The sequence below is a fragment of the Cataglyphis hispanica genome, chromosome 20, assembly GCF_021464435.1.
Source record: "Cataglyphis hispanica isolate Lineage 1 chromosome 20, ULB_Chis1_1.0, whole genome shotgun sequence".
NCBI classification, from domain to species: domain Eukaryota; kingdom Metazoa; phylum Arthropoda; class Insecta; order Hymenoptera; family Formicidae; genus Cataglyphis; species Cataglyphis hispanica.
Genome location: NC_065973.1, coordinates 464,643 through 481,907, shown reverse-complemented (window position 1 = coordinate 481,907; position 17,265 = coordinate 464,643). Strand labels below are relative to the sequence as shown.

General features: G+C 36.1%; 1 protein-coding gene across 2 annotated transcripts; it reads right to left on the bottom strand.

The window, feature by feature from the left end:
• Window positions 1–41: 41 nt before the first annotated feature.
• On the bottom strand, window positions 42–17,165 carry LOC126857004 (partitioning defective 3 homolog). Of its 2 annotated transcripts, none has more exons than XM_050606063.1 (5): window positions 17,028–17,165; window positions 5,157–5,276; window positions 911–2,869; window positions 502–700; window positions 42–253 (listed from the first exon to the last, which is right to left on the bottom strand). In XM_050606063.1, the coding sequence occupies exons 2-5, from the start codon at window positions 5,272–5,274 to the stop codon at window positions 205–207; spliced, it is 2,325 nt and encodes a 774-aa protein (XP_050462020.1). In that variant the 5' UTR covers window positions 5,275–5,276; window positions 17,028–17,165; the 3' UTR covers window positions 42–204. The 2 variants fall into 2 exon arrangements, with proteins under 2 accessions (XP_050462020.1, XP_050462019.1); XM_050606062.1 differs by lacking the exon at window positions 17,028–17,165 and adding an exon at window positions 16,153–16,414.
• Between the last annotated feature and the right edge of the window lie 100 nt (window positions 17,166–17,265).

The window sequence follows — 17,265 nt, the reverse complement described above, 5'->3', positions numbered from 1 at the left end:
ATATATTTGGATGGTACCGTCGAAAACGTGCCGAATCCAGATTATTCTTAATTAAATAATTGATTTATTTCTAGTGAATTCCGCAAATGTACAATATATACATGATTTGTATTTTACTTTATATTACATTTTACTTTCAATATTGCCTGTTTCTTTCAATGGTGATCCATCAAGTCAACGATGAAACATCGTACCATTAGTCTCTTACGTGTCTATCAGCAAAAGATCTGCACACGATTTGGCTTTCGGAGTTCTAAAGCACAAAAATAGAAAACGATAGAAGCAACATTGTAAATCATTTTTTTCAGCCTTAATTTCCTTTTATATAAGTATTATTTTATATAATAGATGATTAACATAATAATTATTTGCTTGAAAATTAAATAGTATTTTTAAAATCAATAACTATATTATTTAAATCAATTAAATTATTAAATATAGTAATACACATTTATAGTTATTTAGTTTATTAAATGTTAAAATAAATATTGGAAAACTTACTGTGATTCACGATTTTTCACCCGTCTACACAGGTGCAAAGCAATCGGTCCACTTTTAATATTGCGAAAGAGTTGTACGGCTTCGCGATGTGTCAAATCGTGACAGACCTGGCCGTTCACAGCCAAAATTTCGTCTCCTGCGCGCAAACGGCCATCTTCGGCAGCCTGACCACCAGGTAGTACTGACTTTATAAAGATACCTATACAATTAAAAAATATAGATAGACAAGAAAAAAATATAGATGTTTTCATATAGATAATACACGTACAATGCGCTTTTACGCGTTTTTATGACACAAATTACAATTCTCACGACAAATAGATATTCGCGTTTACTACGTTGCACGCATACGATATAAGATAATTGATATTTAAAAAATTGAGAAAATATATAGAACGATAATATTTACCGATGCTTCCTTTCGGACTATCTCTTCCACCAACTATAGTGAATCCCAGGGATTTTTTCCCGGTTCCTTTCTCGAAAAGTACCGTAAGGAACGTAGACACAGTATTTCTCGGTCTTCTCGGGAGAGTACAGAATTTGGATATGTTTTGTGCGAACGTGCTATCCATGTTCGTTGCAAATTTGTCCGACGAGATTGATCTGTTCGACTCGTCCTTCCTGTCTCGATGACATCTAGTCTGATGTTTTCTAAAATGTGAGCTGGGTGAGCTTTCGACAATCACTCCGTAGCCATCCTCCATGCTGACGTTTTCATAATCCACGCTGCTTTCTTTCAGTCTCTTCGCCAGTTGATCGACACTCGAATATCTCGAGACGACAATATCGACGTCACCGGGGCCACTACCATTGCCCAGGATCTTCCTCGCCTCTGCCATACTCAGGCCGCGCAGTCTCTTTCCGTTGACGATCAGAATTTCATCGCCGATCTTCAGAGTGCCCTCCTTATCGGCTAATCCGTTCGGCACTACGTGAGCTACTAGATACCCTGGACTGGATTCGGAAGTTTTCGCGATGAAAATGCCTAAACATTGATCGGATGTCTCCTTGATGAGCTTCACAACCATCGTTTCCGTAGTATATGGTTTACTCCTTACAACCTGTAACCCGGGAATGCGCTTTTTCCGTTTAGAATCCTCATCCGCGCTCCTCTCTTCTCTTTCCCGATCCGTATTATTTTCTGCGGAGATTCGAGCCGCTTGATCTATTAATGTATCATTCGCGGCTTGGCAAACGTTCGAATACACCTCGATAAAATTCGTCCCAGAGATATCTTTAGTTCTGTCATACGTATCCAAACTGGCGAACAACCGCGCGGTCCTGTCGACGTCCACGGCGGTCGAGAAGGGTCTCCTGGGCGGAAGCCGAGGCGGTGATCCTAAACAAGAGTCATTATGACTGCTATTATTCAGCGGCCCAGAAGCACCGCTGCTGCATCTGTCATCTAGAAGGGAACTGGTGGCGGAATCGTTGTCTAGAATTCCAGAGTCATTGTCATCCTGATCTTGATCCTCGTAGAGCGGATTTGTCCGCAGTTCTTCGAGACCTGGTAATGTACCGTAAGAGAAGCTGCGTAGCCTCCGTCTTTCTTTGTCCTTGCAATCCTTCTTATAAATCTTGGCAATCAATTTGTTTGTCGAGCTCTTCAAATATTTATCTTGCATTGCGCGGAATTTCGCCGCCAAGCAGCTGGACGGCGTAATGCTATCAAACGCTGTTATCGTCGTGCCTTTCTTGAAGATGGTCCCATTAGCGTCTCTAAGTATCTCCTCTTTAGTATCGGCCACTATCATACGATCAACGGCTTGATCAGCGCTAGGATTAGCGTCGAGGAAATCCTGACCCATTTTTCCCCATCGATAATCATGTGGCATTGCATCTTCCCGGATCGAATCTGTCTCTCTCGACCATTCAGACTGTTTCCGGGGCGTCGAAGTACGAAAGCCCAGAAAGGAGAACCGCTCTTCCTGATGCTTCTTGTACGGTAACCTGCTTTGCGACTTGGCACGTCTCCTTCTCTTCGCATGGTTTTTCTCCTCCTCCGTGATATCCTTCAGGTCGGACTCGCAAACCGATCGCCGCAACTCGTTCCTCAACAGATCGCGATGTCTCAGCTCATACATAGAACGGAACTGAACTCGTCTCGCTTCCTCGTCGCCCTCGCCATCGTTCTCCTCTTCATCGGAATCGTGGTCCTTGAAAAAGCTCAGTCTGGTACTCTTCACGCGATCCAATAGAGGATTTCGCTTCTCGCACACTCTCCGCCGTTCTTCCTGTATTCTCTTCTTGCCCTTTTTATTGGAAGTTCGTTCGGTTGTCACTTGGGAGGTTTGCACGTTGTAACAGTTTCTCTCAGATTCAGAACTCGAGGATTTTCTTCGAGCCCATCGCACCGGTGACATGTCTACAACACAACGCAAGAGAAGATATCAATAAACATTCGGGCGATATAAGTAAGTTATATATAGTTAAAAAATATTTTCATGTCTTATTATTTATTCTTCGTAGTGAAATAATTGTTTTGAAATAATCGATTTAATTAATCACATTTTATCTCATTATATTATTTCTCAAAAAAAAATATATTTTTTAACTAGTATATATTTTTCAATTATATTTTTATATTCTATAAAATGGAATACCGTACGAGATTTTGAATGGATAATGTAATATAGTAGATCGTAAATTTTCATTTCTGTCGGTTTGTCTAAAAGTGAAATCCGAACTCTAAGACTTCTGAATCGAAAGTGATCTCCGCTTTCAGTGCTATCGTGACGATACCCGATAAATCTGCGGGTTCCGTGAAGTATGACATCATATTAGTCTTAATGAGGTCTTACACAGGATATATGTAAAACAGGATGTTCCCACATATACATGGGCAATTTACTTAACTTAGAATATTATTCATAAAGATAATCATAAAGACGTTACTATGACATGACATCCTCTATAATATATATTAATAGGTAATACAACAAATATGAATATAATATTATTTTTATATCTATTTAAATTACGATGCAAAAGATTTCGTCATATTTATCGTAAAGTAAAGTTGAAAGCAAATTATACAACTGTGAGGATATGATAAAGGATTTTTATTAATCAAGATAGTTATCAATATACTCTCTTATCGAATATAAAAAAAAGTTTTACAATATTTAAGAAATTAGATCTCCTTTTTATTAAAATGTAATATTTAAGATAAACAACAAATACATTAAATTAACGATTGTATTGATGATACGAAAATGCTGATCACAGCTTTTTGCATTATGTGGAAATCGAAATCGACCCTGTTTAAAAGAATGCAAGATTCGTGATACTAACATAAATAAACAATGGGAGGCCAATAAGAACACGGGCTTTGCATGTCATTGCAAAATGCGTCGAAAGCAACAGTGATACCAATTTATCCCTTAGTATTACAAATTATAACTTTACGGAACGAGGCCTCGAGATAATGTAGTTAATAATGCCGCTATCGCGATTAGATTTACCATCTTCAATCCTCAAGATGAGTATGCGGGATTTACTCATTTTAAATTAGTTCTTTATCGCGCACATTATAATCAAAATCACTTTTGTTTATTATTAATAAATAAAAATAAACACTCCTCGCAATAAATATAAATTGATTCGCCTTTTTATTGGCAATTTCAAAAATTGAAGAATTCAAAATAGTTCATTAATATATATATGTGTGTGTGTGTGTGTGTGTGTGTGTGTGTGAGAGAGAGAGAAAAGAAAGAGAAATAAAAGAGGGAGCGTGAGTAAATCTGTATTTCATGCGTATATTATCGTCTGGAATGCGTAAACCGGATACAATCAAAAATAGATCGGACGTTTGAGTAATGCTTCGTCGTCCTTTAAATCATGTCTGACGTCGACGAAATTGCGGTCATGTTATTTCATACAAAAATTCTTCGAAAGAAATCGATAAGAAATGTTTCACAGTTCTGTGGTTAAATGTGAAATGAATGTATGCTCTATCTCTCGATTATTAACTGTATGTATCTCGACAATTAGCAGTTACTATGTATAATTAGAAAAGCAAGCCGATTCGTATTATAAATTGTCACTACGTTGCCGTCAATTGCATTACGATCTTATGGGAAACACGCTTATACAATCACGTATAAAGCTACAAATTGCGTCCTCGACAATGATCCTTTATATTAACGTGCATTCGCTCGCGTAGGCTGGCGGTGTCAATTTGCTCCTATTCTCGCTTTTCAACCAGTCACTCGGGACGGAACGTTGAATCGTAAGCTTTGCATTCAGAATGGAATCTTGCATGTCTCTTTCTCTCTCTCTTCTTTTCTCAAATACTGCTATGCACGCTATATACGTGATGGAATGACATGCAATGTACAATATATGCACGACACGCAAGATGATACGATTTTCGCAAAAATTAGTCTGATTAGTTCTTAGCAACGAGACAAAAACAAGAGATCGCTCTCTCTCTCTCTCTCTTTGCTTATCGTATTTGGCAACAAAGGCGACAATGAACTCGCGCTAAGGAACGAAATTAACAGTTTATGTTCTCGGCCGTTTTGCTTCAATTTATCCCGTTTTAATAAACAATTTACACGAATGTTTTCAATCAAAGTTCAAATACGCGTTAATCATATTTTATTTTTCCTACAAAGATTAGATGCCGTTTTATTTGAAACGATTCTTACCTCTGCATCGAGACCTCGTGCGAAAATGATAGGATACTTCGTTGACGTCTTCATCGGCTCGAAGGGGACTTAGACGTAAGAGTCTCGGTGCCTCGGCGTGGCCGCGAAACCAACGCATGTCTGTAAAGAATTGGAAAGTAGTCATTGCGTGATTTTCGTACGTGAAAGCATGCAGCAATATCTGGACAGTGATCGATAAGTAATTTCTTTGACGTTCGTCACGAACAAATAACGATTTGTATATCGTTGTAATTGAATTTTAATTGAAAATTCTTCCATATTAAAAGAATCTTGTGTCAAACTCGTCAGAGAACCTATTATTAATATTAAAATCATGAATTGTGAGATATTCTCTCTTTCCCTATGTGTATTTATAATGTTAGTATTTTACCAATTAAAAAATGCTAATGTGTCAAAAGATCTTAAATGAAATAAGTGCTCAGCGAAGAGATCGTAACTATGTAAAAGTAAAACAATGGATCTTGAGAAGCGAATGGATTTTAAATAAATGTCAATGAGATGACAATCACCGTTGAATCCAGGCTATTTCTTTTCACTTCGCTTGTTTCTGATACGATCTAATAACGCGGTAGAGAAAACTGCGCGTGATGGTAATAACGATGTACTGACAAACGAGAAAAAGATACGCGAATGAATTTAATACATAATAAACTTACATTTTTTAGTTATAATTCCATTCTAATAGAAATCTAAAAAAAAAATTGAAAGTTTGTTACAAAGAACATAAATTTACTATTATAAACGTTATGAAAAGTATTGCGGATATTCAAATTAATTAAAGAAAATATATAATTTTTTATAATTAAATGAGAACCATTACAGAAACGAGATTGCATTAATAATGTTAAATACAAACGCAGTCATAAAACCTTTATCAAATTGTTCACTTCTACAAGATAGGCGAAAAAAAAAAAAGATTATTTTATATACGATTAAGATATTTTTATTGAAGAATGTATGACAAAAAATATACATTTCTATAAACAATTTTTTTATTTCACACGACTTCGAAAGATAGACCCATGTATTTAATTAAATTGCGGTGCGTTACGCAAGATGTTAATGCACGTAATGATTATACGTATCTGCATAAGTATGCATAATGGCTGATTACGAGGACAGCGACGAGAAGGTGAAGGAAGAAAAAAAAAAGGTGAGGAGAAGTACGCGTATGACTTTCTCCGATGCAAAATATGTGTGCCACCGCCTTCTTAACTCCTCTCCAGAGGATACGCCTCTTCTCCTTTTCACTTTTCGTGAATTAAATCCGCACGCACAAACAGCCAGACGCTAATTAAATTCGCAATCAAGAGTGTGATGCGATCAGATTACTGTAAAGCAGTGGATTTATTAGAAAGTTTAGGAATACTCTCGGGTATTTATTATCGCTTATTTTTATATAATATATACAAAGAAAAAAAATACGTCTTCACGTTTTTAAAAACATTCAAATTGCTTTATTAAATTTACGGTAAGAAATTATTATCAATATTATTATCAAATATTATTATCAAATAAACTATTTTAGCTTTTAAGCATCGAGAGTTTGCAATATAAAAAAATGTTGCTGCTATTAATAGAAAGATATAAAAAATAAAGTGCCGCGCATATAGAGTTATTAATATTTATTCTCGATGAATTCAATTTTAATCAATTAAATTAAATTCTTTAATTTTAATAAACTTCCTTAAAAAAAAATTTTGTAGATTTTCATGATATCATGAAAACGTAATAAAATTCCTTGTACTAGAGAATCAATTTAATGAAATCTAATTGTTCTTTTTTTGAAAGACAAGATTTTTTTAATTGTATTTGACAGCGAAGTGCACTTCCCAGCTTGCAGCTGAAAACGTCTATACGCATCTTCTCCGCTGCGCGTTGCGCGATAAGTATCGCGGAAAATTCGCGGTTGTTAAAGACCCGAGGAATGTGGGAGCTAAACGTCCAGTTATCCGAGCACAGATTTATCGTTCCACTTTCGTGGGCTGACGATCCGTTCGCAGATGACCGCGGCTGCCGCGCTGGCAGCTCGACTTTACTTCGTTGCGAGTCTAGCCTCTGCGATCGTAAATCATTGCGGTGTAGCAAGGCGCAGTTTTTATTATCGAGCGATACATTCGTATGTATTAAGGCAATTTATGAAAATCAGGAACAAAATATTATATTTAATTTTTTTTTATTATGGCGCTTTAAAGCGAAATAAATTAATGTCTTGTATGTTACGACTCATATTCGATAGGAAAAATTTATTATACGATTTAACAATAAGATTTTTGAAATCATGCCACAGATATATTACAAATTATTTTTAATCTTATTATTTTGATTAACAATGTATTTCTTATTTAGAATATTAATAACAGTGTTAGATATGTTTAATTTACTTCTATTTAATATTTTTATCATTTTAATGTTATACGTGTTTGATTGGCAATTTTTATTATACATTTCTTTTATTCAGCAACAGATTACCTCTCTCTTTCTCGTGTCTTTAATTGGAAATTAAAATAATTACATTATTTGACTGAGAGTTGTATTCAAAGTTTGCGGCAACTGTTTTCTTTCTTATTACAAGTAATTCAGCTGCAAAATATTGTCGAGCATCTCTCGCAACAAATGGCAAAAACAAAACGCCTGCGGCAACCGCGTTTCACCTTAAAACTCGTACTTTTATAGTAATTGCGCCATTACACGCACGAAGGTGTAAAGTGGTAACGTACTCGCACAAAATTATATCCAGACGGCAGGTGGGTCTTGGTGCAATTATTTTTACAAACAAAAGCACTGTCTGGTCGTATACATATCGAATATACAAGTATATTATATTAGCTCAACCAAGAAAAAATTGAACCTGTATAAAAACAAGATAAGTAAAAAAATGTTTCGTCTTCGACAGAAGTCGAAATAATATATTTTTTTCTCTTTCAGAATAATATTATATCATAGATCGATGAATTTCTTTCAACAGTGGCTCTTTGTCAAGATATGATTAAAAATACGGTATTCTACGAAAGAATATAAAAAAAAATATTAGTAATCTCCCGATTGTAAAAATCAATTTTTTGAAAAAAAAATGTCTTACAAAAAAATCTTTATTTTATATATATTTTTTTAGTTATCATTTTTCTAATTTACTGATAAATTATATTTAACAGTAGCATTAGAAAGAGACAGGAGAAAACGAATTAAATCTAGATTATCGTTAATGTTTACAAGAACGAAGGTGTCGTCTTGAAACACGGTGACAAAACAATGCGGATTTATCGAACAGAGATTTGTCGTTCGATGGGGGAATCGACACACATAGACGCATACGCAGGTTGCTATGTACGTTAAATGCAATTTGAGGTAAAGTGTGACGCGTACGTTTAAAGCGTGACGTGCCCCGGATGCTCGTAAAACATTCTCTACCGCGTGACTACCGAGTCGTAACTCGCTCCTGCTTCCTAGGTATTGTTATTGCGTACTTGGGGGATTCTGGGATCTGCATGCGTTAAGCATCACGAACTATCCGATGCAAATTATTTGTGCGATTCCCTGCAATATGATTGAATTTTCATATATGATTATTCTGAAATCATGCAGTGCCATTTCCTCTCGTTGTCAGTCGCGTTTTCCTTCGAGGTAATCTTATATTATTCTCATTCATCGTTTTTCTGCATAAATTTTTTTTTTCGAAAAAGATACAAATTTATTCATTTCTTCGAATGGAAACGATCCTTGCGTTTTGTTAATTAAATTAATATTTTATAAAACGCCGCTACATCTTTCTGTGACGTAGTCTCACTATCTTAAGATTCATGCCTTATCTTATTATGCATATACGCTTCTTCGCTTATCTGTTTGCAGATGTAATTTGACGTTTTTTACTTTATTTGGCTCTTTTGTTATATCTGCGAAGAAGACTTTATCCTTGCCTTTTATCAAAAAAATTTTTTTTTATATGATTTATAGTAGAATAAATTATACTGCGATCATATGATATGAATGTTTATAGCGTATTTGGAGATAGCATTTGGTGAACGGATGTTCTTGAGACTCGAGTCTAATAATGCATTAAGAAGTTTGTGCGCAGAAGCCTAAAACCCGTAATTTAGAGACTCGGACAACGCGATAAAAAATGTTCGAGGATCGGTTCAGCATAACGTTACCTTGATGGCTCGAGTTTGGCCGAGGATATCGTGAATTTTACGAGGAGAATTCTTTAGCGCTTTAGTGAAATAAAAGCTAAATGTCATTTCGAAGTATGTTCATTTTATTATTAAAAATACATATATAAATTGAGATTCTCTCTCTCTCTCTCTCTTTCTCAAAAGAATTGTCAGGCGTTACATTTGATGTGTCCGTGATCTTACATAAAAAATTGAATTTTTGTCTCTTTATTAAAAGTATACTCTTGAATGATTTTAGAAAGTATGCTTAAAATATTTACTCTTCCACCGATTTTGTTTTTACGCGAGATGAAAGGAAATATTCAACATGTTAGCACGTAAAAGTAAACTCATTTTCTTATACATAAGTAAAAGAAAAGATTAGTTTGTGAAATATTGCCAGGTTTACTTTACCATATCCTCTATATATCCACGATATCCACGAGGCATCAAGGAAAGTATACACGAATACAAATCTCGCATTTCTCATACTTGCGACTCGGACCGCTTCCATAATCATCGACACAGTTAATTTCCCAAGATGACTTTTGAATGGTAAACTCGCGGATAACCGGACTAAAGAGAGAGAGCCCACTAGGAGGGTTCTCTATCAAGGCCGCGGGCGAGGTAGTCCTTTTATTTTCTGGCCATTTGACGAGAGCGACATGCCGAGCATTCCTCGTTCGAATAGCCGTGTAACTACGCCCTCGGCATTGCGCTCGCCCGTGTCTATGTGCGCGCGAGCGTGCGTGTATGTTATATCGGGTCTGGCGAATGTACGTAGTCGTATTCACGTGCATTCGAAGACGCGGTGTAAGGATGCGTACGTATCGCTAGACATGCTTGTATATACATATACGCGTGCATATGAAATAAGACGCACGACACACGCGCAGCGCGTACGCGTAAAGGACGGAGCTCCAAGGTCGATTACTGGTTAACCCTTCCCCTCCGTGCCATTCCTTCACCGAGAGAATCCACCGAGACGGAAGGAGAAAGAGAAAGGAACAAAGACAACGTGCTCTCTCTCTCTCTCTCTCTCTTGAAGAGAAATCTGGCGTATGAGTTCTAACTAGCGAAATTTTTGAATAATAATTACTCAAGAAAATTTCCACGAGAAAATTGTATATATTTTTATTTTAGAAATCCATTATCTCCATAGATCCCTATTTCATCCAGTGGTAAACAATGAGAATTTTTTCAAAAGCTAGAGAATAAAAAAATCGGCATATGTAATATTACATTATCCTACACTTATAGGTTTCTCTAAATTTTTTATTTTTTTATTACATTAATTGATTAATATTTTATTTTTTTGATCATATTTTCTTAATTTTTAAATTTTTTCGTTCGCTTAAAAAAAAAAATTGTGTTAAAAAAAAGTTTGACACTGTTCAATATTGTATTAAAATGTGATCTATGATAATAAGTGTGATTTCCAATAAATATGTAGGGGCATATTTATTGGAAATTATTTATTTTCAACTTTCATCTGTAGAAACTAGAGCCTAAAAATAGATTGATGCGTCGGTTTTTTAGTATTTATTCTTCAGATTCTACATCGGTTCGGAATGGAATCAATGAAACTTGTGGTTAACCCGATATCCCATTCGCGATAACACTAAATCTCGCTTAAACGCGAAACCTGACACCGTGTCAAGTACCGATTGTATTATTCCGCGCGGCGTACGTAGAGAACATACATACGTAGAGAAAGATGCGTAGAGTACTATCCCCGGAAATATTCCCGACAGCTTTTGCCGCAGGAAGACCGGAAGCGGGATACTCGCGCGGACAATTACCCGACGGGTTGCGATTAATCCCGCGGTCGCCCATAGAATCCAGCCGCCTATCTTGTCATGACAATACGAGAATAGCAGTTTTGCTCAAACGACCCCCTTCAGTCGCGCTCGACTTTCCGGTTTAACAACCGCTCCTTCTAATCGCTTCCCTTCCTGTGTGTGTGTCGGACGATCCTTTCTCGTCCTTGATCTTCCCTGCGCATCTGGAGATATAGCGACCAGCGAGAATTGCATCTCGAGCCATTTTATTCGATTCGTGAGATTCAAGAAGGATCGAAAGATTTCATATATTTTTTTAATGCAATCTACAAACGCTTCTCGTGTAGCTTGAGCTTTGATCGTCGACAGATAAGACTCAATCGGCGTTCGGGTTCACGAATTACGAATTGCGGACGCGCGTTGTTGTTCCAATGCGGAATACCCAATGAGATTTTCCGATGTCGCTGACACTGAATTTAATTTGGGACGAATGTCCGCCGTAGACGATGGACGATCGGAATGGTCTGTACGCGCTGATAGCGATTGAGGTCGCACGCGAGCGGGGACGAGATCATGAAAGCTCGCCTGTTACCGGGTTAAGCCCCACCGTGGGCTACGTATATGCACATATGCGCGATGCACAGTTTACTTCACCTAAAGTTTCAAGATAAATAATTATAATTATTATATATTCAATTTTCGAGGTATCATTGGAAATTGAAAGAGAAATTGTGCGGAGAAAATGCGATCGTTTGAAGCGAGCCGCGACGACGAAGTCGAGCCCGCGTTATCAGTGCCTCGAACTTAATTGCGTAACCGCGCGCGCGCGATTGAACGTCGCACGCGAAAATCGCGCAGGAAAGTGCAACATGTTTGTCAGCGATGGCCTTCTCCGTTCGAGGTTGAACACTGTTCGTCGCGCCGGATCACTATCAGAGCGTACGAGGAATGTCGTACATGCACGCACGCAAAACCACGGATGAAGCATCGGGATACGCGAGACGCGCGAGTTGCGTGCGCTCTACCGTGACGCATTTTAGATCGAGATCGGATCGAACGATAGAGAACTAGTCCGGTTTCGTGCCGAGTTAAATGACATTTTTATATCGAGAATTCATTCCAGCTGACCACTTTGTGTACGTTACCGATACGTTTCATACCGAGTATGTGACGTGGTAGTTTCGCTGGATTAGTAAAAAATTCTTTCAAGTCTATTTTGAATAATCTATTGTATGATTCGTAACAGAGTTCGAAAGTTTAAATAATTCGTATATAATATTATTTATATGCGTGAACGCGCAGGCTAGAGTTATATATATATAATACCAGTCAAAAAATTTTAACATTTTAATTTTAGAAATATATAAAAGGTGCGCTTCAGACGAACGTGATATACTGATAAACTGATAAAGTGTCTCATAATTTAAAACTTTATAACGTTAATAGATAATATGCTAACAAAAAACATGAGAGGATAAAATCTTTTTCATCGAGCGGGCAATAATTAGATGTGAGGGATTTTAATATATCTATGTTTTTTAACGAAGTTATAATAAAAGACTCGAAGCAACGTGTCTCACAAATCGCTTACAAATCGTACGATTTTCGTTAAAATTGCTCTATGATATCCATCATACTAAGATTATTATTATGCAATAAAAGACTTAAAAAGAAACTCGCTCGTCCTCCTAGCCTTTCCCGCAGATATGGAATATTATCGGAATGTGTTTTCTATATCGCACGAGAAAAAAAAAAGAACTTATACACGCAACTTGTACTGCACGCTCGCTATGGTTGCTTACGCGCATTTAAGAAAAAAAAGAGAAGATAATATCGTTCAAGTAGTTGCGTGGAGTGAAAGTTTCGAACGTAACGAGTGCCCGTTGCCGATACCTGTTTTACGTTCCAGATAATTAACATCATTTCGCATATGTAACAATTTGCGCTCCGAAGGGGATTTATGCGACATGTTTGTTCGCCTCGAGAAAAAACTATGTGATAAACGTAATATGTATATGGGAAATATTATATTCTACGTGTTAATTTAAAATTTAGAGTGAACCGCGCTTTCTACGATTCTGCTTGGAAAGTCGAAATTTTTAAGCGAGATGAAAAAAAGACTAAGAGCGAAGAGAAAAAGGATTACCTTCTCTCGGTCATTAATGTATAATACTTTCTGTGCTAGAAGCGGCTAGAAAGTGATCGGTCATCCATGACGAAACACTATTAAATTACATCTTCAATGAACATCGCATTGTTACTTTCGCTCGAAAACTCTTCCTCATTTTACGGAGCGTGCGATGCCAAATTCGGTGCACGCTCCTTTCAAACCACGCTCTTTACGACGCTTAACGCTCGTGTAAAAAAAAAAGTAATTAGTCTCTATCATTAATATCCTGATCGTAAGACCGGGCAATCCGTAAACTTCAAGTGCGAAGAGAAAGGAATTTATCTTAACGAATCTCTTTGCGAGGCGTCTCGAAAGAGGCATTGCGTTAACGTTATGGAATGAATGAGTCGCAGATTAAGTCAATCATAAATTAATCAATGTTTCTCAATGTAGACATAGAAAGAGAGAAAGTATAGATTGAAGAAAGAGTTTCAATATCTGATAAGAGATACCTGAAATTATTGAGATTCATTCTCTCTTCTCGCACGCATCTCTCTCGAATGAATGGATATTTCGATGAGGATTGTAAAAAAAGTACCGTTCATATTCTTTCATTACCGAATGTCATCGTAATCGTATACCTTGAAATTCGTATGCTACGTATAAAATTTTGTCATATAACTTCGTAACACGCTGCGCGCTGAGAGTAGTGTGTTTATCGACGTCTTGTTTTACGAGATATCGTTAAAAACGCTGTCGAAATCCATTTCCTGGTCGCAAACAAGTCTGTCCCGTAACTGCTCTCCTCGCGATAAAAATACGCTCATGAAATATACGCAAGTATCCACGAACACAATTGCTATTAATAAATTCGTTGTTCGATGAAAAATGCAAAAGAGAAAATATTCACAGAAAATAATCACGGAGAGTATATAAATCCATGATATATTTAGACAAAAGCTGTTTATGTATACACGATATTCGTATGCGTATACAGATGGTCATACAAATTTGCAAACATGCTCCATATAACAATATAATCAATTTGCAATTGTTTTTTCCTCCTAACAAGAAGCCTGTCGAAGCCTTTTCAGTTGTAATTAGAAAAAAAATGGACTAACAATAAGTAGATTTCTTGAATTTTTTATATTAGAAACTTTATTTTGCTGCTCTTACACATATGGCAGTAAATCGACATATGGCAATAAATGATAAGAAAAAAAATGCGGAAAAGATGAATTCAAAGCATATTCATTAATGGGAAAAAATCTCGTATTTCTCCCACAATTAATTAAAGTAAGTATCTTACGATTACATAATTTATATATAAGTTCAATAAAAGGAAATAATGACATAAAATTCTTGTAAAACACATGTGTGTCGGTCGCGTAATAACAAATATTCCTCGAGACCCGTACAACCGAGGTATTTCCATCTCCAACAGAGAGAACCGTATAATTTGAAGTCCGTTAACCAAATCGTGAAGCCAAACAACTGCACAGGTGTGTTATCCATTTCACTCTACTACTTTCCTGCTACTTGACGAGGCGCAAAGAGAAGAAAAAAACAGTTGAGCGTATATTTTTTTTTTTGGACTCTCTTGCATCGTGCGTTCGGGAATAAATCGCGATAATTTGTCGTTCACATCGTTAAGACGGTGCGCTTAGTCCACCGCACCGCGCGCGATCCCAGTTAATTAATGAATAATATAATTAGACGGGATTCCCATGGTTTCCCTTTTGTGAGACTCACAATCAGCTGTGAGGAGGCAGAAGGAGCGCGAGTAACCGGCGAATTCACGACAATTCATTGCAGTTGCAAGAGAATCGAGTATGTCGGCTACGAGCACGGCGCGATTGAAATAATAGCTCGTGTGAGAAATTTAGAATCATGTCAGCTGAGAACGTGTAATCATGATGTAATTCTCAAGTGTGTTACCCTGTATGAATGGCAGTTATTATATATACATATATGTCTATATAGAACATCCAAAATTGGCGTGTTTCCGTTTCTTACTTTATTATAATGTTTTGTTATAAAATAATAATGTTAAAATTCGTTTCAAATATAATGGAAAATATAAATCTCAATATTTGAAAGCTATAAATCAATTTTCTCTTCCGAACAAAATTATTCAATGACAAGTAATCATTAATAATAGTAATTCAATTACATCTGCTAATTGTGTGTTATTATTTGTCATTTTGCACATAGCTTTTCTTCAAATCAAGGATTTCTAAATTAGGGATTGAATTATTATCGTCAAACATTAATGATAATTATTTAAAAAGAAATTAATAAGCTAATTACATAATAATCGATAAGATCTTGCTCATGTAAAGATGTATTACTTATTAATAATTTGTAATAATGGTTATTTGATAATCATAATAATCAATTCTCATACTGGAATTTTCTTTGTCAGTAGATCAATCACATATGTATATCAACAGAGATATATTTTCTTAATAAAGATCCTATATATATATCATGTATTCCAGCTTGATCAAGCAGGTTTTGATAAGTAATTTATATCATAAATAATTTAATATTAAAATCTATTTCATATACAAATCAAATTTTATTCCTGAGATAAAACAAGTTACCATTTTTTTTTTAAATTTAATACAAGAATACAATATAGGATGCAGGTTCATGTAGAGAAGTTACAGAATTGAAAAATAATGTTCGAAAACTTTTTTTTTTTAATGTCACGCGTGAAATTATATTCTTCCTTCAATTACGTGGTATTAGAAAATCCAAATATTCTTACAATAAATTTTAAAGCGAAGTGAAAGCTCCGAAGACATGAAAAAGCAATTTAAATGTTATTTGCATCGCGTTATCTAAGATCCCAAAGATAAATAAAAAACAAAAAGGATAAGAATTCCGATGGAGTAATCGTATAAATTCCTTTCGCCGATCTCTCTCACCTGATAGCCGATACGAAATGAAATGATCTATTCAATGAGGAATCCGCTGAATCATTCTCATCTCGATTTCCCTTCCCGGTGATCGATCCTTATTTCTTTCTTCTCCAAAGGACACAGTCCAGGCACGATGTCGCGCGATATTCGCTAATGTATGATTTTTTTTTCGGGACGAACTTGTTAGAGTTGAACGCGTCGAACCCGATTAATCCTACTCGATCGAGCAATCACGAACAACTAAACTCGCTCGCTGCTCCGGCCGTCGCGCCGTCGTTCGTCGGCTGGTCACCTGGTCAGTCAACGTCACGCTTCCTCTCTCGTCGCTGTTCCAAACGAAATTGCAAGAAGCGCCAATTGACGCCCTCTGTCGAGGTTTCCTCTACACGACATACTTGCACGCGGGATATTGAAAATTTTTCGATCGGTATAAATACTCTCTGAATAACCGTAAAAACTGGCAAAAAATTTAAATTATCTCTCAATCGGTATTCATAGAATATATACATTAGTGTTGTTTTTTTTTATTTACAAAACGATATATATAAAAGCTGTTAATGTGTAATTACGTATAATTAAAAGAGAGATGGCATTAAATTCTAAATATTTTATAAGCACGTCGCATATACATGAAAAAAATAAGACTTTCATGAAAGACTTTTGAATATATTTGCAAATAATATGATTTTCATTGTGAGCGCATGTTCGTTGATAATTATAATGTTAATTAAAGCTGAATAATGCACGATATTAATCGATAATGAGGAAATATAGCAAAAATTCGTTGGCGCGTGGCCAAAATTTTATTGGAATCGTGCTCTGATTTCGCGCTTACATATATATTTGAATTTAATTTTGTTGAGTGACAAATAATAACTGACCTTATTTCTTCCTCGATGAATCAGCAAGAAAATTTTACAGTTTTTGGACCAAATAAACAAATTTGTTTTGAATTTGCAGCCGGCAGTCACGGTCATCTGTATCGGCTTTCAAGCCAAAAGTCACGGCAATGCACGCGATATCCAATAATCTCCCATATATATGTGGAAAAGCAGAAGAAGCTGATTGGTCCGCATTATATTCCCTAGCGTCGTCGCAGAAGCCGTAAACTTTTAGAAC